The 27,761-nt window shown below is 41.7% G+C and overlaps 2 protein-coding genes across 2 annotated transcripts; both read right to left on the bottom strand.

Moving 5' to 3' along the window:
- Positions 1–572: 572 nt before the first annotated feature.
- LOC129817395 (toll-like receptor 5) lies at positions 573–8,958 on the bottom strand. Its single transcript, XM_055872587.1, has 2 exons — positions 8,789–8,958; positions 573–3,888 (listed from the first exon to the last, which is right to left on the bottom strand). The coding sequence occupies exon 2, from the start codon at positions 3,882–3,884 to the stop codon at positions 1,245–1,247; it is 2,640 nt and encodes an 879-aa protein (XP_055728562.1). The 5' UTR covers positions 3,885–3,888; positions 8,789–8,958; the 3' UTR covers positions 573–1,244.
- A 13,631-nt stretch (positions 8,959–22,589) lies between these two features.
- LOC129817407 (toll-like receptor 5) lies at positions 22,590–26,428 on the bottom strand. The gene is given in 2 exon segments (XM_055872603.1): positions 22,590–24,307; positions 26,291–26,428. A coding segment is annotated over 1 exon segment (1,002 nt). The 5' UTR covers positions 24,263–24,307; positions 26,291–26,428; the 3' UTR covers positions 22,590–23,260.
- Positions 26,429–27,761: the final 1,333 nt, after the last annotated feature.

Consider the following 27,761-nt stretch of genomic DNA (forward strand, 5'->3'; position numbering starts at 1 on the left):
ACATTATGGACTAAACATTCAAATCTTGTAGATGCAGCATTATTTTGCTGTGACAATATAGGTCAAATTAAGATCCTACACCTGTACAGAAGCACTTTTGTCTCATGATTTGTGGTTTAAGTTAGTTTTTGTAGAACCGCACTGTGCTTTCTATCTTCTCATAGTTATACGAGAAAAATCACATGATCATTAAGGCTATGCTTTTACATTATCTCCATCAGAGATCCATTCCTGATACTGAAACATGGTATAGTACTTTAAGAGTTTTAAATGAAAATATGAGATAGTTACAAAACTGAAATGGTAGTTATATGGTAGGCCTAGTTTAAATGTACATTCAAAACCTTTCCAATAACAGTAGATGTCTAAATGTGTGCTGAGTTAATTAACACAGGTCAGGCAAGGTTTCCATAAAGGAGTCTTAAACACTCCCACTGGGCACACAGTGGTTGAATCAACGTTGTTTCCACGTCATTTCAATGGAATAACGCTGAACCAACTTGGAATAGACATTGAACTGACATCTGTGCCCAGTGACTTCTGGGAGAGGATGATGTTATTCTCCGCTCCTCCTTACAGCAGGGAGTTTTACTCTACCTGGTGGCATACTGGTTTCAGACATAGACTCTATATTGAGGAAGTAGGGAGGAGATAAGATTGAGTCATTTTTCGAATCCTCAAAAAAAGTTCACAATTATTATTCGAGTTTTGTAGAGAAGTTGGAATGTTTTATTAAAAGTGCCAAAATCCTTACATTAGTTATATTACAATGTGTAAATGTTAACCATGAGAACTGTGCATTGTACACACTGCAAAACACACAATAATCATAGATGGCGCCGACAGACATGGCAGCTCTGCTTCTAGCTCCAAAGCAATTTCGCATTATTTTGTTTATTTGTGTCATTTCTTTGATTCATTTTTTATTTATTTAAATACAAGCATTTCGCTACACCTGCAATAACATCTGCTAAATATGTTTTTTGTGACCAATAAAATGTGATTTATACAGAAGGTAACGTTTCACAGTTCCAATATTAGTGAATAAAGGTTGACTGCCACCTAGTGGTCAAAAACAAACTATGCCAAAAAACAGGACCCTCTTCATTTTGCCTGTAATCAACATGGTAAAAGTTCTTAATGCCATACAGACAAAATAAAAATGAATGATGTACGAATTCACAGTACAGTTAAATAAGATTTCCACTTAAGCATACAGGCTGTGGGAAAATGAGTCAACAACATTAAGTTCCAACTGTCATATTTACAAGTGTGATATCCCCATTGTTATCTTTGGCGGTGTTCTTTTTGTCCTTAAGAATCTTGGACATGAGCTTCTCATAGAACCATTGAATATCCTGTGTGTCCTCCGGCCACTGCAGGTAATCCCTCTTCTGGGCAAAGGTCCTAATGCCTTCATGTTTCATCAGTCTGTAATGGGGGACATTCCCCACAACCACCATGATGAGAACATCTCTGAGCTCCTCCAGCATTCTGCTCTGAGCCAGGGTAAAGGCCTCCAGGCACCAGCCGTCCTTGAGGAACTCTTTAGACACGATACAAACTGTCTTCCTGCTCCCCCATATGGCGTCCCTGATATTGAACAGGTGATCTTCACCTGGGATGAAGTCTCTGACCTCGAAGCAGCAGCGGAGGACGTTTCGCTCCGCGAACTGAGAGTCTAGTCTGTTCAACAGGGCGGTTTCTACCCACTTGTAGTCGTTGTTGCTGAAGCATAAGTAAGCGTCATACCGAGGGCCACCAGCAGAAGGATCCATCCTAGGGCCCTCAAGGATCCTGGCGGTCACCTTTTTGTAAACTTTGAAGAGGAATCCACGGAGACGAGCGAAAACGATTGTTCCGACCATGATCAGGATGATGAGCGCTGTGCAGCCGATGAAGAGCGAGAGCCTCAGCTCCTGAACCAGCCTCTCGTCATCCTCCTCACACAATATGACTGAGCTGTAATTCAACAGGCTGATGCCATGGAGATCTGAAGGAAACTCACAGCTGAATTCATTCACGCCAGGGTCAGGAAAAGTCACGTTAGTCCCTTTCAGCCACGTCAGAAAGTCCTCCAGACCGCAGTCACAGTGGAATTGATTCCTATACAGGTTGATCCAGCTGAGAGAATGGAAAGCTTCTGGGTCAGGAGAGGCCAGAAAATTGTAAGAGAGGTCAACTGTTTTGAGACTCTCTGGGAAAATGTCTGCTTTGAGGTATGTGAGTGAGTTGAAGTGAAGATCCATCTCTTCCAGAGAGATGAGGCCTTTAAATATACCATCTGGGAGAGCCTGCAGGGAGTTAAAGCTTAAATCCAGACTTAAAAGCTTGCCAAGATTTTCAAATATATGCATACACTCTCCCCGTGCCCATATCATCTGCAAGGCGATGTTCCTTAGCTCAAGCAGCTTCAGAGAGTTCACAGCTGGCACTGAAATATTATTGTTAAGGGTGCACCACTTTATGAAGTTGTTACCATACCAGAGAAACTCAATGTGCATTAATTTAGTTAAAACTGTGTATACATCCTCTAAATTAGTTAACCTGTTGTTTTGAACATTAAGTATGATCGCATTATTAGCAAAGACAGAGAGGCCCTCTAAGGACGTAATCTTATTATCAGCCAAACGAAGAAGTTGGATGTTTGGTAGTGGTGCAAGGGAACCATATGTACCTAGTTCCCGAATAGAGTTTCCTGTAAGATCCAGAACTTGTATGTTTGGAAGTCCTTTAAATGCTTGATATCCCAATGCACCAATATGGTTGTAAGATAAATCAAGTTCTAAAATATTGGGTAGATTGTCAAACGTGTAAGAATAGATTTCCCCTAAAAGATTGTGTGACAGGTTGAGCTTTTGTACATTTTGAAGACCAAAAAACGCCTCCCTGTCAATCTGGTTAATTTTGTTTTGGGCTATTGTTATGTACTCTACCTCTCTCAGCGGACTGAATACTGCATATTGCAATGTAAATATAAAGCATTTGGACAAATCTAGAATCTTGACACTACTATTCTTGAGGCCCTCAAATGTTTGCCTGTCTGGGTCTTTCACATTGCTGAAACCAAATGATTTCCCCATGGTGCTGTGTTCCAGAATAAGATGGTGGATTTTGGTCCCTTGGATTGCATTGAAAAACAGTTTTGCCTTGTCCACATCGAATCCATTGGAAGATAAGTCAAGTGTCTCCATGGACATGTTCCGAAAAGGATTTCCGCATCGTTTCCAGTCAAAGCCATACTGAGTCATGCTATATAGATAGAGGCTGCTCAACTTGAGGAGCCGAAAGTGTTTGCCTTGAAAGCCAATCAAATCTTCCTCACATATGCTTTCCATCCGGTTTAGGGCAACATTTAGCTCTTGGAAATCTGTAATGTTCACAAAGAACAGAGCAGGCTGGATTCTTTTCACCTGGTTACCATACAGATCTAGTGTTTCCAAGGAAACCAGGGGCTTGAGATAGTCACCCTGTAAAATAGATTCAGTCAGGTCACACCTATATAGAGAGAGAGCTCTCAGGTTGGACAGTCCCACAAATGCATCTGGCTCAATTTGTAAACCTGTGTTATACCCTAAATAAAGCACTGCCAAGTTTTCCAGCCTTTGAAAGGTGTTAGTTCTTATAATAAGCCCATTGACTCGTTGCCAACTGAGATCCAGTTCCTTTAACCTTTCAAGCCCAGAGAAGGATGTCTCATTGATCTCACTGATGTAGTTATCCCTCATATACAAAATGGCAATGTATGGAGGCAGCGCAGGGACCTGATATAGAGACTGGCTGGTGCAAGCTGCTATAGAGCCATATATTGGGCATTTTGGGGTGCATTTCATCACCTGCAGGTATTCTCCAAAGATAGTCAGCAGTATAAGGTTCCTCATCATCCCCCTGGCAAAAAGTAGAAAATAATGCAAATTATTTTAAATTATTGTTATTCCATCACAGGGCTACAGTACATCAATTCATTGGATGTACAGTACCAGTCAAAAGTTTGGACACACCTACTCATTCAATGGTTTTTTCTTTATTTTTACTATTTTCTACATTGTAGAATAATAGTGAAGATATCAAAACTATGAAATAACACATATGGAATCATGTAGGAACTCAGCAAAAAAAGAAACCTCCCTTTTTCAGGACCATCTTTCAAAGACAATCCAAATAATTTCACAGATCTTCATTGTAAAGGGTTTAAACACTGTTTCTCATGCTTGTTCAGTGAACCATAAACAATTCATGAACATGCACCTGTGGAACGGTTGTTAAGACACTAACAGCTTACAGACGGTAGGAAATTAAGGTCACAGTTATGAAAACGTAGGACACTAAAGTTGCCTTTCTACTGACTCTGTAAAACACCAAAAGAAAGATGCCCAGGGTCCCTGCTCATCTGTGTGAACGTGCCTTAGGCATGCTGCGAGGAGGCATGAGGACTGCAGATGTGGCCAGGGAAATAAAATGCAATGTCCGTACTGTGAGACGCCTAAGACAGCGCTACAGGGAGACAGGACGGACAGCTGATCGTTCTCGCAGTGGCAGACAACATATAACAACACCTGCACAGGATCGGTACATCCGAACATCACACCTGCGGGACAGGTACAGGATGGCAACAACAACTGCCCGAGTTACACCAGGAACGCACAATCCCTCCATCAGTGCTCAGACTGTTCGCAATAGGCTGAGAGAGGAGGACTGAGGGCTTGTAGGCCTGTTGTAATGCAGGTCCTCACCAGACATCCCTGGCAACAATGTCACCTATGGGCACAAACCCCCCGTCGCTGGACCAGACAGGACTGGCAAAAAATGCTCTTCACTGACGAGTCTCGGTTTTGTCTCACCAGGGGTGATGGTCAGATTTGCGTTTATCGTCAAAGGAATGAGTGTTACACCGAGGCCTGTACTCAGAAGCAGGATCAATTTGGAGGTGGAGGGTCCGTCATGGTCTGGGGCGGTGTGTCACAGCATCATCGGACTGAGCTTGTTGTCATTGCAGGCAATCTCAACGCTGTGCGTAACAGGGAAGACATCCTCCTCCCTCATGTGGTACCCTTCGCTCATCCTGACATGACCCTTCAGCATGACAAGCCATCAGCCATACTGCTCGTTCTGTGCGTGATTTCCTGCAAGACAGGAATGTCAGTGTTCTGCCATGGCCAGCGAAGAGCTCAGATCTCAATCCGGTTGAGCACATCTGGGACCTGTTGGATCGGAGGGTGAGGGCTAGGGCTATTGCCCCCAGAAATGTCCGGAAACTTGCAGGTGCCTTGGTGGAACAGTGGGGTAACATCTCAGAGCAAGAACTGGCAAATCTTGTGCAGTCCATGAGGAGGAGATGCACTGTAGTACTTAATGCAGCTGGTGGCCACACTAGATACTGACTGTTACTTTTGATTTTGACCCCCCCTTTGTTAAGGGACACATTATTCAATTTCTGCTAGTCACATCTCTGTGGAACTTGTTCAGTTTATGTCCCAGTTGTTGAATCTTGTTATGTTCATACAAATATTTACACGTTAAGTTTGCTGAAAATAAACGCAGTTGACAGTGAGAGGACGTTTCTTTTTTTGCTGAGTTTACAGTATTACAGTAACCAATAAAGTGTTCAACAAATCAAAATATATTTTAGATTCTTCAAAGTAGCCACCCTTTGCCTTGATAACAGCTTTGTACACCCTAGGCATTCTCTCAACCAGCTTCAGCTGGAGTGTGTTTCCAACAGTCTGAAAGGAGTTCCCACATATGCTGAGCACTTGTTGGCTGCTTTTCCTTCACTCTGCGATCCAAGTCATCCCAAACTATCTCAAATGTGTTGAGGTTGGGTGATTGTGGTGGCTAGGTCATCTGATGCAGCACCATCACTCTCCTTCTTGGTCAAATAGCCCTTACACAGCCTGGATATGTGTTTAGGGTCATTGGCCTGTTGAAATATAAATGATAGTCCCACTAAGCGCAAACCAAAAGTCTAAGTAAATCACAGACAGTATCACCAAGCAGAGCACCCCTACATCCACCACCTCCTCTTCCATGCTTCACGGTGGGAACCACACATGCAGAGATCATCCATTCACCTACTCCGCGTCTCAGAAAGATACAGCGGTTGGATAAAAAAATCTCAAATTTGGACTCATCAGACCAAAGGACAGATTTCACCAGTCTAATGTCCATTGCTCGTGATTCTAGGCACAAGCAGGTTTCTTCTTATTATTGGTGTCCTTTAGTAGTGGTTTCTTTGCAGCAATTCAACCATGAAGGCCTACTTCACACAGTCTCCTCTGAACAGTTGATGTTGATATGTGTCTGTTACTTCAACTCTGTGAAGCATTTATTTGGGCTGCAATTTTTGAGGCTGGTAACTCTCATGAACTTATCCTCTGCAGCAGAGGTAACTCTGGGTCTTCCTTTCCTGTGGCGGTCCTCATGAGAACCAGTTTCATCATAGCACTTGATGGTTTTTGCAGCTGCACTCAAAGAATTGACTGAACTTCATGTCTTAAAGTAATGAGGGACTGTCGTTTCTCTTTGCTTATTTGAGCTGTTCTTTCCATAATAGGGACTTGGTATTTGACCAAATAGGGCTATCTTCTGTATACCACCCCTACCTTGTCACAACACAACTGATTGGCTCAAACGCATTAAAGAAAGAAATTCCACAAATTAACTTAACAAGGCACACCTGTTAATTGAAATGCATTCCAAGTGACTACCTCATGAAGTTGGTTGAGAGAATGCCAAGAGTGTGCAAAGCTGTCATCAAGGCAAAGGGTGGCTACTTTGGAAAATCTCAAATATACTTTTATTTGATTAACACTTTTTTGGTTACTACATGACTCCATATGTGTTATTTCATAGTTTTGATGTCTTCACTATTATTTTACAATGTATAAAATAGTTAAAAAATATATATTTAAAAAAAAAATGGAATGAGTACATGTGTCCAAACCTTTGACTGGTACTGTATCTCTCAGACTTGGAGTATCCCCTTCAGGTGAGACATCCTTGGCTATAGAGAATTCACATGTATCTGTCTGTTTACACTGAAAGGTCCATAGTCCATTAGTTCTGTCCCAACCTGATAATGAAAATCCCATATTTATGTGCTGAGTACACATTCTTACTCTAGTCTGTAGTCACAATGCTCACATAGGGCTGTTTGTTTTATATGAATGAATCACTTCTATCCTCAAGTGTGTACACCAATTCCACTGTGCGGGTTGAATCAATAAATGTTGTTTCCATGTAATTTCAACCAAAAGAATCAATGCGATGACATCGAATCTACTTGGAAAACTGATTGGATTTGCAAAAAGCCATCAATGTAAGAGCATTTTATATTTTTTAACTCAACTTAACCTAAATCCAATGACATGGTGATATTTTTCATTGATTTCACATTGAATTCACGTTAGGTGACAACTCAACCAAATGTAAATGAAAAATAGACGTTGAACTGATGTCTGTACCCAGTGGGATGAGAGCATTGGGCAATTTAATTAGGGCCTCAATTTATTTGATGTGGCAAAACTCTTATCATGTAAGCAGAAAGGTGTATCCTGACACTTTTTAGGTAAACAGCTGAGCAGTGGTGTAAAGTACTTAAGTTTTTGGGGGTATCTTTGATTTACTTTACTATTTATATAGTGAAGTATATAAAGACAATAATGTACTTTTTACTCCAACATTTTCTCTGACACCCAAAAGTACTTGTTACATTTTGACAGGAAAATGGTCCAATTCACACACTTATCAAGACAACATCCCTGGTCATCCCTACTGCCTCTGATCTGGCAGACTCACTAAACACATGCTTCATTTGTAAATTATGTCTGAGGGTTGGAGTGTGCCCCTGGCTATCTGTCGATTAAAATTGTTTTTTTTAAATGGTGCCTTCTGGTTTTCTTAATATAAGGAATTTGAAATGGTTTATACTTTTACTTTTGATACTTAAGTATATTTTAAACCAAATACTTTTAGACTTCTACTCAAGTAATATTTTACTGGGTGACTCAGTTTTACTTGAGTCATTTTATATTAACATATCTTTACTTTTACTCAAGTATGACAATTGAGTACTTCTTCCACCACTGCAGCTGAGTCATGGGGCTCGAGAAATGGAACCATTGATGGAACAAGGACTGACCATCTAATGGAACAAGGACTGATCATCTGAGAGATTTGAAGCTATACAGTGTTAGTTTACAATTACATTGTTTGCAAACAATTGAGTTAAACAAGCTTACATGTTGGGTTATGATAGGGTTAGTTAGACATAAGCTCGTAAGGCATGTATTCATTATATTTTTCAAGAATCAGAAAATGGATGTTGGCCTACCAATCCCAGATTCCCCCTTTAAAATGTACTTCTCTAGAGGCTGCAATTCTGGGACATTTTATAAAGTTGCCATCCAAAGAACTGTGAGGTGTTAATAGACTCCAAGATGACAGCAATTGTTCAAGTCTGGTGCGTCAATGCGTAAAGTTGTCTTTGCAATGTAACCATTCACGTCTATAATTTACGGTCTAATTTGTTATAGTCGACATACGACCACCAAAACAATAGTCTGGGTACCAGTCTTTTTAGCGAACATTCCACAATTGACACTTGTGTTGGCACAGGAGTAGTAAGGGGTGGAACGTTATCTAAAAGTTCTGGTAATAGCTGAACTGAGACTGCAACCAGGCTACCATTTTTCTCTTCTTCTGATATCTATCAACTATTGGACGACACAATAATGCAATTATTAAAGTAGGCCTAAACAGTAAGTTAAAGGTAAAAGTTGTAATTTACCTAAAGTCATGCGCGCGCTGATAACCCAAATATGCGTCGAGCTGGTGAGTATGTTTATGGGATAGGTTACACCCCTCTCATATAAGTCAAGCACTGAGCGAGCTCGTTTAGCATGGCCCGGTGCCCCGTGTACGTGGAGATTTCATTTTACGACCAATGAACGAATCCCTCTACTGTTTTTCATAAATTCTTTCCCATGAACGGGGAGGATCTAACTGCTGACATCATCTCTCAGGCCTCCCGCGCTATACTGCCACCTACTGATGGGAATAGTTTATAGACATCATCTCTCAGGCCCATAATCTCTCAGGCCCCTCTCCAACACCAGGGACCTCATTTATAAACGTTGTTTAGGCACAAAATCTTCCCCCAAAACATGCATGCGCTGGTTTTCACGCAAAAGTTGGAGTTTGTAAAAACTGAACTTGATGTGAGAATGTGCTTATCCTCCCAAAATCTTTCGACCATGCATATGCATGTTCTCTAATGGTTGAACTATTGCATTGCAAGAAGGCAAACGTAGCCTATTAGTAGCCTTGTGCAAATGGGGAATATATGATGCCACTTAATCATAATAAAAGAACAGTTAGCTAAATATAATAACAAGACCCAATCATTTGCAGTTAGTGAGAAGAGTGAAAATCTATTTATTTTATGGTTGTATTTAAAAATTAATTTGAAATAGACATCTATTTCCTATGATGTATTTCATTTCCATCATCATTGCAGAATAAATTCCTCACCTTTACTGACTGTGATCGTTTCATTTTAGCTAAATAACCTACAACAAATTAGGAAGACCATTGGTCCCATCTCTCATTTAATTGGACCCACTTCACAGTAGTAAATTGATAAGCTATTTCAAGTATTTTGCTCTATTTGACCCGATCCGAAGCGCAGTTAATGGTAGAACAGATGGTTCACCTTTTCCATTGACGCTTGAAGGCTACGTCTGAATACTATAATGTCACATTTCTCGAGTAGATAATATTTCATTTATAAACATAGATAAATATAATACATAATACATACAGTGAATTCCGAAAGTATTCAGACCCCTTCCCTTTTTCCACATTTTGTTACGTTACAGCCTTATTCTAAAATGGATTAAGTTATTTTTCCCCCCTCATCAATCTACACACAATATCCCATAATGATAAAGCAGCAGACAGGTTTTTAGAACTGTTTGCAAAGTAATAAAAATTAAAAACAGAAATACCTTATTTACATAAGTATTCAGACCCTTTGCTATGTGTTGTATAGCACACTGTATTACTTATATAACTAATATAAGGACAGGACATGAGGCGTATAAATTAACGTGGGCATTGTTTAATGCATTTCACAGGAAGAACATTCCAAGCATTTCAATGTAGGTAAGCAAGGGGGGTTACAGGTGCCCTAAAGGGACAAAACTAGAATATCAATACCCAACATATTCCTCCCCCTTCACTTTTGATGGCTCATAAGGAAAAAGTAAATATTCACTGTTTTGCCTATTGTTTTCTTTTTAACAGAAATTCTCTGAATGTAAATAAATGAACTTTTCAGAATAACCTTTTATGAACTAGGGAAAGAGGGTAGACTGCCTCAATTCCCAGACTTAACCCTGGGGTGTATTCTGCCCCAATGTCGGAGGTTAGTCTGAACTAAATAGTCAACCTGTCAGGGGGTCGTCTTTCTCTTGCAGGGTAATGACGACGTACAGGTGAGTCTAGAGTCACATTGTCTCTGAGTCTGAGTGGTGATGGTGTATGCCCAGACTGGGGTGCAACAGTACCCTGAGTAGGCACTCTGGCTGGTTCAGATGAGTCTGGAGCACGTTCCACATTTGTATGTTGCTGCAGTGGATGTTCAGGCTTGTAGTCATGGTAGGTCTCCAGTAGCTGATCTTGGTTTGTCACTTGACAGGAGTCATCTCTGAGGTTGGTTCCTGGCAACAGTTGATCCACATGTTTCCTCCAGATGATGTTTTCCGGTATGTGAACTGTGTAGGACACAGGCCCTGTTTGTGCAACCACTGTGGCTGTTATCCACTTTGGACCTTTGTAGTAGTTCCGAGCAAGAACTCTCTCTCCAACTATGAAGCTTCTGTCTTTTGCTTTGCTCCGTCTCTCTGCCTGTGCTCTCAGTTGTGTCTGTACAACCTGTTTAGTCTTTGGAGGTCTCAGGAGGTCGAGTCACATGCGAAGCTGTCTGTGTTTCTGTAGGTTAACAGGAAGGTGTTTTAGGCGCATATTGAGGGAGCCCTTACCTTGTGATGTTAAAGCTTGCGTCATCGTTTCGACAAACCGTTCAGCAAGGCCGGGTGATACGGTGCTGACTTGATGTGCTGAATTCCATTTGCTTCCATGAATGACCGGAACTCTTCAGACACCAGTTGGGGGCCATTATCGCTAACGAGTTGCATTGGCAAGCCAAAGTGACTGAAGATTGACCGTAGCTCTTCGATGGTTCTCTCCGCTGAGGTGCTCTTCATCAATGTGACCTCAGGCCATTTGCTGTGTGCGTCAACTACAACTAAGAACATACAATCCTCCAGTGGGCCTGCATAATCTATGTGGACATGCTGCCAAGGCTCCACTGGGAAGTCCCATGGGTGTAGTGGCGCTACACATCTTTTGACAAGCAGAACATGACTTGACCTTGTCATCGATAGCTGCGTCAAACCTGGCCACCAAATGTAGCAATCTCCTTCATTCGCACCATGCCACAGTGCCCTGAATGGAGCTCTTCAAGCACCTGCCTTCTCAGCGGCGGTATGATGACTCGAAAACCGCATAGCAAGCATCCAAACTGAACTGTGAGCTCATTTCCTCACTAGGTAAGGTTGTAGACTGTCTGACATCTCTCCTTTTCCACGAGTGACAATATCCACGACCTCAAACATCACTGGATCAGTGTGGGTGAACTTTTTCACTTGGACAAATGTAAATGGAGCGTTCGTCACTTCCTTGAAGTAGAAGATTTCAGCCTGGTCAGTGTGTGCAACAGGTAAGGAAAGCCTTGAGAGGCCGTCTGCATTGCAGTGCTGCTCAGACCTTCTGTACTTGATATCGTACTGGTGAGCAGATAACAATAACGCCCATCGCTGCATGCGGCTGGCTGCAAGCGACGGAATGCTGGTGTGGGGACCAAAGATGGAGGTGAGGGTGCTATGGTTCGTCAGCAGTGTGACTCGTTGGCCAAACAGAAACTGATGAAATGTCTTAACTCCAAGCACAATGGCGAGTGCTTCACTCTCTATCTGTGCATAATTGCTCTCGGTTTTACGTAAGGTCCGTGATGTGAAAGCAATTGGCCTTTCTTCACCTGATGGAATGATGTGTGAGACAACCGCACCAACGCCGTAAGGCGATGCATCACATGCCAACTGTAATGGCAAGTTGGGGTTGAAGTGGGTTAGGGCCTCTGACTGAGCTAAGGCTGTTTTCACTTTCTTGAAGGCCTCCTCACATCTGTCTGTCCACTTCCACTGTTGGGTTTTGTTCAAAAGTTCATGCAGTGGCTTTAACAAGTTAGCTAGGTTTGGCACAAACTTTGAGTAGAATGTCAGTTGTCCTAAGAATGATCTCAGCTGACTCACATTCTGTGGGGATGGAGCTTCCACAACGGCCTTCACCTTCGATGGCGCCATGTGGAGCCCCGAACTGTCGATGACGTGGCCCAGGTACTCAACAGAGGATCAGAAAAACTCGCATTTGTCCTTCCGGACCCTCAGACCGTACTCCTCCAATCTCTGTAGTGTAGCGTTCAGGTTTCTCAGGTGCTCCTGCTCATCTTTGCCGGTGATGAGTAGATCATCGAGGTAACATTGGACCCCAGTGAGCCCGCTCAGTATCTGGTCCATAGCTCTCTAAAACAAGGCCGGAGCTGAGGTGATTCCAAAAGGAAGCCTCCGGTACCTGCACAGTCCTTTGTGAGTCACTATGGTCAACAGTTCTTGTGACTCTTGGTCCACATGCATCTGTAGATAGACTTATGTCAGGCCTATCTTACTGAATTTTTGTCATCCAGCTAAACCAGAGAAGAGGTCGTCAATGAGGGGTAGTGGATATTTTTCAGCAGTCAAGACTGGGTTAATTGTGACTTTGAAATCACCACAGAGTCTGAGTGATCAATCTTTTTTTATGACTGGAACAACAGGTGTAGCCCATTCACTAACATTCACTGGATACAATACTCCACTCTCCGCTCATCTGTTTAGCTCAATTTCAACTTTTGGTTTTATGGCGTATGGGACGGGTCTAGCTTTGAAGCTTTTTGGCTTGCTGTCTGGTTTCACGGTCAGTTTAACTGTTATGTCCTTCATACTGCCAAGTTCTCCTTTGAACACATCCGTGATTCCTCAATATTCCTTGTAGGTTTGTGTCCTCTTTTGCAACCATGTGAATTTCCTGCCAGTTTAGTTTGATCTTTTCCAGCCATGTGCGTCCTAGCAATGCTGGATGGTTGCCTTTCACAATGTAGAGTGATAGCTTTACCTTCTCTTTGTTGAGCTCCACTGTAACAATCACGCTTCCGCTCACTGGAACAATCTCACCGGTGTATGTTTTCAGCGTCCTCTTTGTGGGCTGTAGTGTGAGGTGATGTAGTTTCTCCTTGTATACAGCCTCAGACAGCAAAGATATAGCTGCTCCAGTGACCACTTGCATCCGTACAGCGTTTCCATCCAGTAGCGGTGTCACCCAGTAGCCGTATCCATTGTCTGAAATGGACAAAACATGCAAAGATTCTTCCCCTTCAGACAGGGTATCACTTTGTTCATTCTCTGTGTGCTCCATTTTATGAACTTTCTTTTTGTACCCCCTGAAGTCGCTTTTCCTTTGTTCAGTACTTTTGTTTGATTGTCTCTTTTTGTTTTTACATGCACGGTCGATGTGACCCTTTTTTCCACAACTTCTGCAGTCTAAGTCTTTGCACCAAAACTCCTCTGCTTGGTGACCTGGTTTCCCACAGCGATAGCATGGCTTCCCACCTCCTGCCTTGTTGTTTAACTCCGTAGACACCTTATGCACTTGGGTCGATGCACTTAGCTGTTGTGCGTCTTTATTTGCCATTTCCATTGACGTACTCACTTCTATTGCTCTCTGCAATGTTAAGTTACTCTCAGTCAAAAGGCATTTGAATTGCCTCGCTGCGCATGCCACACACTAACCTATCACGTAGTGTCACGCGGTGATCGCCCAAATTCACAGTGTTCAGATATCTGTTTCAATACAGCCACAAACTGCGAGATTGATTCCCCCTCTTGATTTCTCTTATGAAACCTGAATCTCTGCGATTATCAGTGGTTTGGGAGAATAATGTCCTTTTAAGGTAGCCACAATTTCATCATATGATTTATCACCAGGATTTTCAGGCATTACTAGGCTGCGCATGTAACAGTATAACTTTAAACCGTCCCCTCGCCCCGACAGGGGCGCGAACCAGGGACCCTATGCACACAACAACTGACACCCACGAAGCGTCGTTACCCATCGCTCCACAAAAGCCGCGGCCCTTGCAGAGCAAGGGGCAACACTACTTGTAGGTTTCAGAGCAAGTGACGTAACTGATTGAAACGCTAGTAGCGCGTACCCGCTAACTAGCTAGCCATTTCACATCCGTTACACGCAGTAGATTGAATGTTTTTCCTCCCATAACAGTCAAAAATGTTGGCACTACTTCTGCTTTAATTCCATTTGCCAACAAAATGTACTCAAAACGTTCTGTGTAAGAACTCCATTGTTCCACAGATTCATCAAATGTTCCTATATTTTCAACCAATGCAGACATTTTTGGTTTATTTTTCTTTCTCACACTTTTCAGACGGTCCCTTACTCCCAGACCCATTTTTTTTTTTTTTTAACTCAAGCGGACTTCACTTTCTCCCGCAGCGAAACTCTTCCTATCCCTCGAGGGTCTCGTTGCTGTGACATCAAAAGCTATCTAGCATCACTCGACTGGCTAGCTCCACGTTGTTTGCGTCTTCTACAGCGAAAAAAAATAACGAATTTAACTCAGACTTTCTGTCGAAGATAATGAGCATAAACGTGAGAAAGTTTCTTCCTGTTGCCAGTTTTGTTATATAGCACACTGTATTACTTATACAACTGATATAAGGACAGGACATGAGACGGAAGTAGAAATTAACGTGGGCATTCACAGGAAGAACATTCCAAGCATTTCAGTGTAGGTAAGCAAGAGGGGTTACAGGTGCCCTAAACGGACATAAACAGAATATCAATACACAACACTATGAGACTCGAAATTGAGCTCAGGTGCATCCTGTTTCCATTGATCATCATTGAGATGTTTGTACAACTTGATTGGAGTCCACCTGTGAGGTATGTATTAACCAAAAAAAGTGTTATTCTGTATATCACCCTTACCTGGTCACAACACAACTGATTGGCTCAAACGCATTAAGGAAAGAAATTCCACAAATTAACTTTTAACAAGGCACACCTGTTAATTGAAATGCATTCCAGGTGACTACCTGAGAGAATGCCAAAAGTGTGCAAAGCTGTCATCAAGGCAAAGGGTAGCTAATTTGGAAAATCTCAAATATAAAATATATTTTGATTTGTTTAACACTTTTTTAGTTACTACATGATTCCATGTGTTATTTTATAGTTTTGATGTCTTCACTATTATTTTACAATGTAGAAAATAGTAAAAAATAAAGAAAAAAAACCTGGAATGAGTACAAACTTTTGACTGGTACTGTGTCTCTCAGACTTGGGAGTGTGGTGGAAATTCTACCTTTAACTAATAATGAGAGGCAAAATCAATCAAGGTATTACTTTTATTAAAAATGTATTATAATAACGTGGCTGGTCGCCCCAGCCACGCAGGTGAGAAGGAGTGAGAGCCTCCTGTACAAAGATTACAGGAGCTTTTATATAGTCAAGCTACCCCATGCAAGCATCTGCAAAACATGTGACCCTATGTATGTATGTGTGTGTGAGGGGAGATAACTGGGTGAAAAGGTTGCCTCAGTCTGTCGCAACTGAGTGAGGACAACAGGGGCCAGAATGACAGGAAGTCACTCCAGACATACTTCCTCTAACAGTTGCTCAATGGATCCCCTAAGTTGGGCAAGCAAGCGCCTTTTACTTTCCGCCCAGATGATGTATGGCCATACTCGTCTCACACACACACACACAAAACATGAACCTTTCCCCCAGAAACAGGCTCCAAACAAACAGAACAACAGCTCTATCACTGGTGTGCAGAATATAACACTTTGCCCTGTCTCCAGTTAAGCTAAGAGGAACCAGTTAATTTCTGTCTTTGGCTGAGCGCCTGGACATCATGGGGTCATTCTACACACACAAACAATCAGAACAGGCCTCTTTTAATGCGCACACACACTTTCCTATCCTATATGAGTTTGTCATATAAACTAACTCAAACCCAATGCCTAGGCTTAAAGACATGTTTTAGTACACAAGCATTAGTAAGGTTTAACTTCAAAATGAGCATAATGTAACAATAAAATGAAAAGAATAAAAGAAAAAGAGATAAAAACCCCTTCTGGTGTTAGGCACTGCCATACATGGTAAATAACCTCCTTTGGGTTACTGAGTTTAATCATTTTTTCTGCCATCAGCACAGTCTTCTTCACATCAAATAATATGTAGGAAATGACCATTGACTCTGGGACCACGTCTTCCCTTTAAAACACCATCTGCAGTTACCCCTCTTAAGACAATGTTTACAAATCAGATCAATTTGGGCACTGTGCTCAAGGTTTGGATCAATATCATAAAACATTTATTTTAGTAATAAATATAGGTTGTTGGATTCTGGGTAAACTTTTAACATGGCTATACTAGAGACATGATAGATCAGAAGTAATACTATAGTATCTGAGAGGTGATAGTGGTTGTGGTTGTTACATCAGAGTTAATGGTTATCTGTAGGAGACAGATGGCTTTGGAATGTGCTGGCTGGACGGGAGGAAGTTACAGGAGTGCTATAGGTGATACAGGTGAAGAGCTTTGGAGTAGACATCAAGGTGGTTGAGGTCAGGTCAGGTCACCTTAACCTCTAACGCCTCCCTAACCCGGATCCGGGATCCCCCCCAACACAAAAGCTGACTAGCATAGCCTAGCCTAAAGTTACAGGGATATCATAAAATAAAATGTTCATGAAATCACAAGTCCAAGACACCAAATGAAAGATACAGATCTTGTGATTCAAGCCATCATCTCTGATTTGTAAAATGTTTTACAGGGAGGACACAATATGTAAATCTATTAGCTAACCACTGTTAGCAAAAGACAACAATTTTCTTACTCCACCATTTTCTTACTGCATCAGTAGCTATCACCAATTCGGCCAAATAAAGATATTGATAGCCACTAACCAAGAAAAAACCTCATCAGATGACAGTCTGATAACATATTTATTGTATAGGATAGGTTTTGTTAGAAAAATGTGCATATTTCAGGTATAAATCATAGTTAACAATTGCACCCACCATCACAACTAGACTAGAAAAAATACAGAGAGCAACGTGTATTACTTAATTACTAATCATAAAATATTTCTTAAAAATACACAGCGTACACTAATTGAAAGACACAGATCCTGTGAATCCAGACAATATTTCAGATTTTCTAAGTGTCTTACAGCGAAAACACAATAAATCGTTATATTACCAAATCACATGTGCAAACATTACCCCAGCATTGATTCACGGCAAAAAGAGCGATAGCATTATCACCACCAAAATGTATAAATTTTTTCACTAACCTTCTCAGAATTCTTCAGATGACACTCCTGTAACATCATGTTACAACATACATATAGAGTTTGTTCGAAAATGTGCATATTTAGCCACCAAAATCATGGTTAGACAATGAGAAAAGTAGCCAAGCTGGTCAGAAAATGTCGGGCGCCATATTAGACAGTGATCTAGTCTTATACATAAATACTTAAACTTGACTAAAAAATACAGGGTGGACAGCGATTGATAGACAATTTAATTCTTAATGCAATCGCTGAATTACATTTTTTAAATTATCCTTACTTTTCAATACAGGTTGCGCCAAGTGAAGCTACACCAAACAAAATGGCGGCATAAGCATTTAACATTTTTCGACAGAAACACGATTTATCATCATAAATAGTTCTTACTATGAGCCATTTGTGGCCTTCTGGAGGTCATTTTGCAGGGCTCTGGCAGTGCTCCTCCTGCTCAAAGGCGGAGGTAGCGGTCCTGCTGCTGGGTTGTTGCCCTCCTACGGCCTCCTCCACGCCTCCTGATGTACTGGCCTGTCTCCTGGTAGCGCCTCCATGCTCTGGACACTACGCTGACAGACACAGCAAACCTTTTTGCCACAGCTCGCATTGATGTGCCATCCTGGATGAGCTGCACTACCTGAGCCACTTGTGTGGGTTGTAGACTCCGTCTCATGCTACCACTAGAGTGAGAGCACCGCCAGCATTCAAAAGTGACCAAAACATCAGCCAGGAAGCATAGGAACTGAGAAGTGGTCTGTGGCCACCACCTGCAGAATCACTCCTTTATTGGGGGTGTCTTGCTAATTGCCTATAATTTCCACCTTTTGTCTATTCCATTTGCACAACAGCATGTGAAATCTATTGTCAATCAGTGTTGCTTCCTAAGTGGACAGTTTGATTTCACAGAAGTGTGATTGACTTGGAGTTACATTGTGTTGTTTAAGTGTTCCCTTTATTTTTTGAGCAGTGTATATATACATATACATACATACATACATACACACACACACACTTGTGGTGGTGGAAACATGTGATGACTGAATGAAGCTGTAGCGACCCTTTGGGAAGAATTAAACTTGGTTAAGCGTCAAGTTATTTACTCTGAAAATAAGAACCTAACAAGGTCAAATAGATTAGGATCAGTTTCACTCTCAGGATCAGAGTTCACCCTCTCCATTCACCAGGGCATGCTGAGAATAGTGTCAACAACTTTAGTACACAACTTCTTTACCCATGTCCCAGTTAGCATAACATCAATTGAAACAATCAATCCATTATACATTAATTGCTTCACTCATACAGTTATCAACATACTAAGAACATACTCAAATCAATTTGCCAGTTTTTTTAAAAATCATTCAATTTCCAAATCATAATCAAAACCCAATTAATTATCCAACCCAAAATTAGAATGAAATATGCTTCAGTGATTCACATTTGTCCCAGTACTTTAAGTTAAAACCCCTCAATTTAGCACACATTGACACTGGGAGAATGTCATTTATATTAACATACAGTATAATTACCCATAATTATAGTATTCACTTTCTGATCATGGTTATAATCACAGATCAGTATCCCAATGCATTCTTAATCTAAATGACTATACATTTAGCAGTGTGTAGACTTCTACAATCAACTTGATACCCCAAATTAAAGACAAGCCTAAATCAATTCTGGGCACAGTGGACCAATCCCCCCTTCAGGCACTCAATCTTCTGGCGTCTCTTCATAGCCTTCTTCAGAAATCTTCATAGTTCAAGTGGATGGCCCATGTAACATCCCAATTTCAATATCTCACCTGGGCCGCCCCCACCTTTACCACCCATTTATATCTTGACCATTTGCCAACCAGCATACCAGCAACATGAGAAGTTTTGGAACGGATCTCTCTCCATGCGTACTCCACGTGGACTCCTGTCCCACTCCTGAGAGAAAAAGCATGAGAGAAAAGCAATTGATAGCTTTGATAGGATGCTGTACAATGGTAGCTGGCTCGGACTCAGGTCTCGCGATAGATGTGATTTGGACAGGGCCGGATTGAACACCTTTGTCGCTCTTCTTCAGCTGGTTAGAGGGGGTTTTGAGGTTCCCACCGTTCTCGTGGTCAAATGATCCCCTCCATGCATTAAGAAACCGGCCGTAGTCACCCTCACGATAACCTCGAGAGGACAGATCAGAACAACAGTTTAGTTCAGTTCACTTCTGATTCAGGAAATCCAGACAAGCATCGAATATGACAAATTATTACTTTTACTAATTATTTTTAATACAAATCTCTAAAACACATGTCAAAGAGAATAACAACACATTCAGTTGAATTTTCTTTCTCCAAAATGGCTTATACTCCCAATCACACTGTCAACTTCATCGCAGTGTCACAGGATCAGACAGTTAGACCTCTAACCCATCGGGAGAATCCCAGCAATCCAGCAGACCCCATCTGGTGAGATTTGTATCGAAACAGAACAGAACTCCTTCAAGTATTACTCGATACACTCCTATATATCACTGTTCCCCCATTTTGACTCACAATGTGAGTAACGTGTAAAAAACACACAAAAACACTACTGCTTAAAAATAAAACCATTTCAAATGACAAAATCAAATTAGAATCACTACCCATAATAACTCCATAAAGGAAAAACAAATTGTAGCCATACAGTCATAGGAAAATAGACTGAATACAGCCTACCTTTATTCAAAGGCAACGCCCTCTCCTTCTTCCCGTTGGTCCGATTCACAAATAGGGGTATGAACCATAAACTTCATCATAATGATACACATCTTCCTTTTGCGTGAACACTCACTACAGGGAGAACTACAAGAAATACACATGGCACAAATTGACAGACTTATCTCAGATGGTTAACGGAAGCATTCTGCCAATCTGATCTTTACCTGAGAGAATTGTACTCGGGGAGACTGCTCCTTATATCTAAGGAAGAAGGTCTTCAATCTACTCTATCATAAAGGGCTAGCCTCTAGTGAGTGTACTGTAAATTAGGCAGAGAATGATGAGTGAGTGGTATGCCATATTGCCATGAGTTGAGTAAATTTAACTTAGTATTTCATCGTGCACAGCACATTAAAAGGAGTCTGTGGCACAGCCGTATCCTGAAGTTCACCTTACATAGCTTATATAAACATCCTGGTATCACAGGTTCACTCAGTATTTTCATAACATTGGCTACTCCTGCAATCTTATAAGAAGCAATTACCAGAGGAGATAACTTGAATAATGTGGAACTTCAAACTGTAGGGGAGATATGGCTGGAAAAACAGGTGATGGAGACAGACATAATATCCTCCCTTATCCCTCTGCTCTCCCCACGCTGGCAAGGTCACTCCAGCGTTCCAAGTGCAGAAAACACCTGTTTCCAGAGGGTCAGTTGTGAAATAGGTCCTCTCTTCCCTGTGTGGAATCTGAAGGCTGATGCCGTACCAAATACTCACAGCCGGAGCCCCAGGGGTAGATGGGGAAAGCAGTTATGCTCCATTAAAACTCCATGCTCTTGATGGCCAATCAGGGGCCTGTCTTTCTCTCTGAGGAAAGATGTCAATCAGAGAAGTTGACTGCAGGTGCTCCATCAACTCCTTTACTACCACATGACCTCTAGCCTGGGTTGGGTAGGCTACCAGTACCTGACTGCACAAACAGTCAACAATTACAGAAAACTGGGGGGGGGGGGGGGGGGGGGGGGGGGGTGGGACAGGCCTCTGGTCTCCAATAGAACATTGTCTATATTATTTTCCCTTATCCCCTTCTGAAATAGAGATGGAAGTCAAAGGTACCGCTGTGCATTACTACTAACCTCTGTTTTGCTTTCTAACCCCCTTATCCCATACCCACAAACCATACCTATCACACATACACACAAACAAAGACACAAACCCTTAAAAACGCATGGCTTAATTTTACCCACCATGGGGAAAAGTGTGGTTGGTTAGAGCGATTTGCATGAGAGATCCTGTTATACTGAACTGGGCTTCATATGACCCAGACTGGAGGGACTGTGTTCCCTGGTCTTTATACACCAACCAGCTCACAGTAGATTGACCACTCCGATCAATGGATTTCACCTCAGCTTGGAATGCATATCATTATATTTGTTTTTAACTGAGGTCAAATATTTGCTATGGTTATGGGACAGCGTTTATTACATTTTCCTGTGAGGGGAATCTGACCAGCATGCGCCTCTGATCCGTAGATCCCTGAAATAACTGTAAAGCGAAGACCTGACGTTAATTTCCTTGGTAAATATTTGTTAATCTTCTCAATTTGAGCTCTAAGGATCTTGTAAATTGAGTATTTGACGAAGCATAATATAATTGTAGGATCTTATTTTGATCACTCTTGTTGCTGAGAATTTTCCTGCACTGCAGAGAATGCAGATGGGCTTTGCAATTTACATAGATTCACAAAAAAGATGAATAGTATTGCACTTTTAATGTAACCTAGTTTTGCCCAGCTAACTAATGGTCTAACCACCGATCAAGCAACATTATGGACTAAACATTCAAATCTTGTAGATGCAGCATTATTTTGCTGTGACAATATAGGTCAAATTAAGATCCTACACCTGTACAGAAGCACTTTTGTCTCATGATTTGTGGTTTAAGTTAGTTTTTGTAGAACCGCACTGTGCTTTCTATCTTCTCATAGTTATACGAGAAAAATCACATGATCATTAAGGCTATGCTTTTACATTATCTCCATCAGAGATCCATTCCTGATACTGAAACATGGTATAGTACTTTAAGAGTTTTAAATGAAAATATGAGATAGTTACAAAACTGAAATGGTAGTTATATGGTAGGCCTAGTTTAAATGTACATTCAAAACCTTTCCAATAACAGTAGATGTCTAAATGTGTGCTGAGTTAATTAACACAGGTCAGGCAAGGTTTCCATAAAGGAGTCTTAAACACTCCCACTGGGCACACAGTGGTTGAATCAACGTTGTTTCCACGTCATTTCAATGGAATAACGCTGAACCAACTTGGAATAGACATTGAACTGACATCTGTGCCCAGTGACTTCTGGGAGAGGATGATGTTATTCTCCGCTCCTCCTTACAGCAGGAAGTTTTACTCTACCTGGTGGCATACTGGTTTCAGACATAGACTCTATATTGAGGAAGTAGGCAGGAGATAAGATTCAGTCATTTTTCAAATCCTCAGAAAAAGTTCACAATTATTATTCGAGTTTAGTAGAGAAGTTGGAATGTTTTATTAAATGTACCAAAATCCTTACATTAGTTATATTACAACGTGTAAATGTAAACCACGAGAACTTTGCATTGTACACACTGCAAAACACACAATAATCATAGATGGCGCCGACAGACATGGCAGCTCTGCTTCTGGCGCCAAAGCAACTTCGCAGTATTTCTTTTGGTGTTATTTCTGTAAAAAAAAACTCTAAAAAATACAAGCATTTCGCTGCACCCACAATAACATCTGATAAATATGTGTGAGACCAATTAAATATGATTTATACAGAAGGTAACGTTTCACAGTTCCAATATTAGTGAATAAAGGTTGACTGCCACCTAGTGGTCAAAAACAAGCTACGCCAAAAGACAGGACCCTCTCCATTTTGCCTGTAATCAATATGGTAAAAGTTCTTAATGCTATACAGACAAAATAAAAATGAATGATGTACGAATTCACAGTACAGTTAAATAAGATTTCCACTTAAGCATACAGGCTGTGGAAAAATGAGTCAACAACATTAAGTTCCAACTGTCATATTTACAAGTGTGATATCCCCATTGTTATCTTTGGCGGTGTTCTTTTTGTCCTTAAGAATCTTGGACATGAGCTTCTCATAGAACCATTGAATATCCTGTGTGTCCTCCGGCCACTGCAGGTAATCCCTCTTCCGGGCAAAGGTCCTAATGCCTTCATGTTTCATCAGTCTGTAATGGAGGACATTCCCCACAACCACCATGATGAGAACATCTCTGAGCTCCTCCAGCATTCTGCTCTGAGCCAGGGTAAAGTCCTCCAGGCACCAGCCGTCCTTGAGGAACTCTTTAGACACGATACAAACTAACTTCCTGCTCCCTCATATGGCGTCCCTGATATTGAACAGGTCTTCACCTGGGATGAAGTCTCTGACCTCGAAGCAGCAGCGGAGGACGTTTCGCTCCGCGAACTGAGAGTCTAGTCTGTTCAACAGGGTGGTTTCTACCCACTTGTAGTCGTTGTTGCTGAAGCATAAGTAAGCGTCGTACCGAGGGCCACCAGCAGAAGGATCCCTCCTAGGGCCCTCAAGGATCTTGGCGGTCACCTTTTTGTAAACTTTGAAGAGGAATCCACGGAGACGAGCGAAAACGATTGTTCCCACCATGATCAGGATGATGAGCGCTGTGCAGCCGATGAAGAGCGAGAGCCTCAGCTCCTGAACCAGCCTCTCGTCATCCTCCTCACACAATATGACTGAGCTGTAATTCAACAGGCTGATGCCATGGAGATCTGAAGGAAACGCACAGCTGAATTCATTCACGCCAGGGTCAGGAAAAGTCACGTTAGTCCCTTTCAGCCACATCAGAAAGTCCTCCAGACCGCAGTCACAGTGGAATTGATTCCTATACAGGTTGATCCAGCTGAGAGAATGGAAAGCTTCTGGGTCAGGAGAGGCCAGGAAATTGTAAGAGAGGTCAACTGTTTTGAGACTCTCTGGGAAAGTGTCTGCTTTGAGGTATGTGAGTGAGTTGAAGTGAAGATCCATCTCTTCCAGAGAGATGAGGCCTTTAAATATACCATCTGGGAGAGCCTGCATGGAGTTAAAGCTTAAATCCAGACTTAAAAGCTTGCAAAGATTTTCAAAAACATGCATACATTCTCCCCATTTCACTCAACTTTGTACATAAATCCAATGACATTGTGACATTTTTTGTTGATTTCACGTTGAAGTCACGTTAGTTGACAACAAATTAAGTTTTGAAGCTCTACAGTTTTAGTTTACAATTACATTGTTTGCAAACAATTGAGTTAAACAAGCTTACATGTTGGGTTATGATAGGGTTAGTTAGACATAAGCTCGTGAGGCATGTATTCATTATATTTTTCAAGAATCAGAAAATGGATGTTGGCCTACCTATCCCAGATTCAACCTTTTAAATGTACTTCTCTAGAGGCTGCAATTCTGGGACATTTTATAAAGTTGCCATCCAAAGAACTGTGAGGTGTTAATAGGCTCCAAGATGACAGCAATTGTTCAAGTCTGGTGCGTCAATGTGTAAAGTTGTCTTTGCAATGTAACCATTCACGCAGTGGTGGGCCGTCAGGTTCTGCAAGGCCTTCTCTGCTGGCCTAAACATCATCAGAATATAATTTTTTTTAAATATATTTTCCCACAAATATGTATTAAATTATTCCCCAGAGTAAGAGTTACTCTTCATTTCATAGCTTTCCTCTTGGTTGCACTGCTTCCAGCCCCAGGTTGAGATTGAGGGCTGGTCTTTATGTTAGATCTTTTTATCCAATCATATTCAGCCCTCATGTGTTGCCAGGGGTCTAAAATCTGCCCTCAGGCCTTCAGAATCAACAGTGCGGGCGCTTGTAGCTTATAGTGAATGGAAATGAAAATTTAGTGTCAACCAATCAGCTTTAGAGTTGGTTATTCCAGTGTTACACAGGAGCCAGCTAGCAGGGGTAGTGCGTGCACGTCTTTTGATTGGATTACCAATATTGAGAGGCAGGTCCTATGGAGATCTAGGAAACGGAATTTGATAAACAAATTAATTTGCGTACTACTAAGCTGTTTTTTCAACCCACAATGGCGGAAGAAGGAGAAGATATCGATTTGGTCGAGGATATAATTATAACGCCATTCTCAAGACGAACTTTAAGAAAAGTTAGACATTGTAAGAAGAGGTCGCCCGGCGCCACAAAGCCTGTCACAGGCGGGAAAGGGCTTTGTTTGCTCGCCACTTTCAAAGTTTCAACTACGAGCACTGTCAATGGCTCACAGGCTCCTTGGCTCCACTTGGCTCCGAGAAGCACTGCAAACTGTACTGCTGGGAATGCCTATTATTTGCAAGTGATCGATTTGGTGTTTGGAGCCACACTGGCTTTGCAAACTTGAGTTGTCTAACCAAGGCAGCAACGAGACACCAAAGTACGGCTGGGCACTTACAAGCAATGGTGCTTTTGGGGACACCGGAGTGGATCTACAGCTCAACGAACAAACGCGCAGGGCAACGGAGCTGCACAATGAAAAGGTGAAGGGAAATATTGAAACGACTCATTGATTGTGTCATGTTTTTGGGTAAACACTGTTTACCCAAAAAACGTCAATTTGTCAATTTCAAGGTGACGCAACGCCTGGTTATACTGCGTTTCTGTCTAAATGTATAGTGTCTAGAGCCATGGCATCAAAATGATGGTAATAAGGTGGATTAATTCGGGTGGGACTGTGTAGTACCTCACTGAAGGCCCAGGCCACAGGCCCAAGGCACCACTGCATTCACGTCTATAATTTACGGTCTAATTTGTTATAGTCGACATACGACCCCCAAAACAATAGTCTGGGTACCAGTCTTTTTAGCGAACATTCCACAATTGACACTTGTGTTGGCACAGGAGTAGTAAGGAGTGGAACGTTATCTAAAAGTTCTGGTAATAGCTGAACTGAGACTGCAACCAGGCTACCGTTTTTCTCTTCTTCTGATATCTATCAACTATTGGACGACACAATAATGCAATTATTAAAGTAGGCCTAAACAGTAGGTTAAAGGTAAAAGTTGTAATTTACCTAAAGTCATGTGCGCGCTGATAACCCAAATATGCGTCGAGCTGGTGAGTATGTTTATGGGATAGGTTACACCCCTCTCAGATAAGTCAAGCACTGAGCGAGTTCGTTTAGCATGGCCCGGTGCCCCGTGTACGTGGAGATTTCATTTTACGACCAATGAACGAATCCCTCTACTGTTTTTCATAAATTCTTTCCCATGAACGGGGAGGATCTAACTGCTGACATCATCTCTCAGGCCTCCCGCGCTATACTGCCACCTACTGATGGGAATAGTTTATAGACATCATCTCTCAGGCCCATAATCTCTCAGGCCCCTCTCCAACACCAGGGACCTCATTTATAAACGTTGTTTAGGCACAAAATCTTCCCCCAAAACATGCGTGCGCTGGTTTTCACGCAAAAGTTGGAGTTTGTAAAAACTGAACTTGATGTGAGAATGTGCTTATCCTCCCAAAATCTTTCGACCATGCATATGCATTGTCTCTAGTGGTTGAACTATTGCATTGCAAGAAGGCAAACGTAGCCTATTAGTAGCCTTGTGCAAATGGGGAATATATGATGCCACTTATTCATAACAATAGAACAGTTAGCTAAATATAATAACAAGACCCAATCATTTGCAGTTAGCGAGAAGAGCAAAAGTCTATTTATTTTATGGTTGTATTTAAAAAATAATTTGAAATAGACATCTATTTCCTATGATGTATTTCATTTCCATCATCATTGCAGAATAAATTCCTCACCTTTACTGACTGTGATGGTTTCATATTAGCTAAATAACCTACAACAAATTAGGAAGACCATTGGTCCCATCTCTCATTTAATTGGACCCACTTCACAGTAGTAAATTGATAAGCTATTTCAAGTATTTTGCTGTATTTGACCCGATCCGAAGCGCAGTTAATGGTAGAACAGATGGTTCACCTTTTCCATTGACGTTTGAAGGCTACGTCTGAATACTATAATGTCACATTTCTCGAGTAGATAATATTTCATTTATAAACATAGATAAATATAATACGTAATTTTGGCCCGCTACCAAAACCTGTGGGCTCTCCTTCACTGCAGACGAGGTGAGTAAAACATTTAAACATGTTAACCCTCGCAAGGCTGCAGGCCCAGACGACATTCCCAGCCGTGTCCTCAGAGCATGCGCAGACCAGCTGGCTGGTGTGTTTAAGGACATATTAAATCAATCCTTATCCCAGTCTGCTGTTCCCACATGCTTGAAGAGAGGGCCACCATTGTTCCTGTTCCCAAGAAAGCTAAGGTAACTGAGCTAAACGACTACCGCCCCGTAGCACTCACTTCCGTCATCATGACGTGCTTTGAGAGACTAGTCAAGGACCATATCACCTCCACCCTACTTGACACCCTAGACCCACTCCAATTTGCTTACCGACCCAATAGGTCCACAGATGACGCAATCGCAACCACACTGCACACTGCCCTAACCCATCTGGACAAGAGG

The sequence above is a fragment of the Salvelinus fontinalis genome, chromosome 20 (assembly GCF_029448725.1).
Source record: "Salvelinus fontinalis isolate EN_2023a chromosome 20, ASM2944872v1, whole genome shotgun sequence".
NCBI classification, from domain to species: Eukaryota; Metazoa; Chordata; class Actinopteri; order Salmoniformes; family Salmonidae; genus Salvelinus; species Salvelinus fontinalis.

Coding starts and splice junctions, on each gene's coding strand:
- LOC129817395 (XM_055872587.1), bottom strand. CDS start 3,884: ATGATGAGGAACCTTATACTGCTGACTATCTTTGGAGAATACCTGCAG.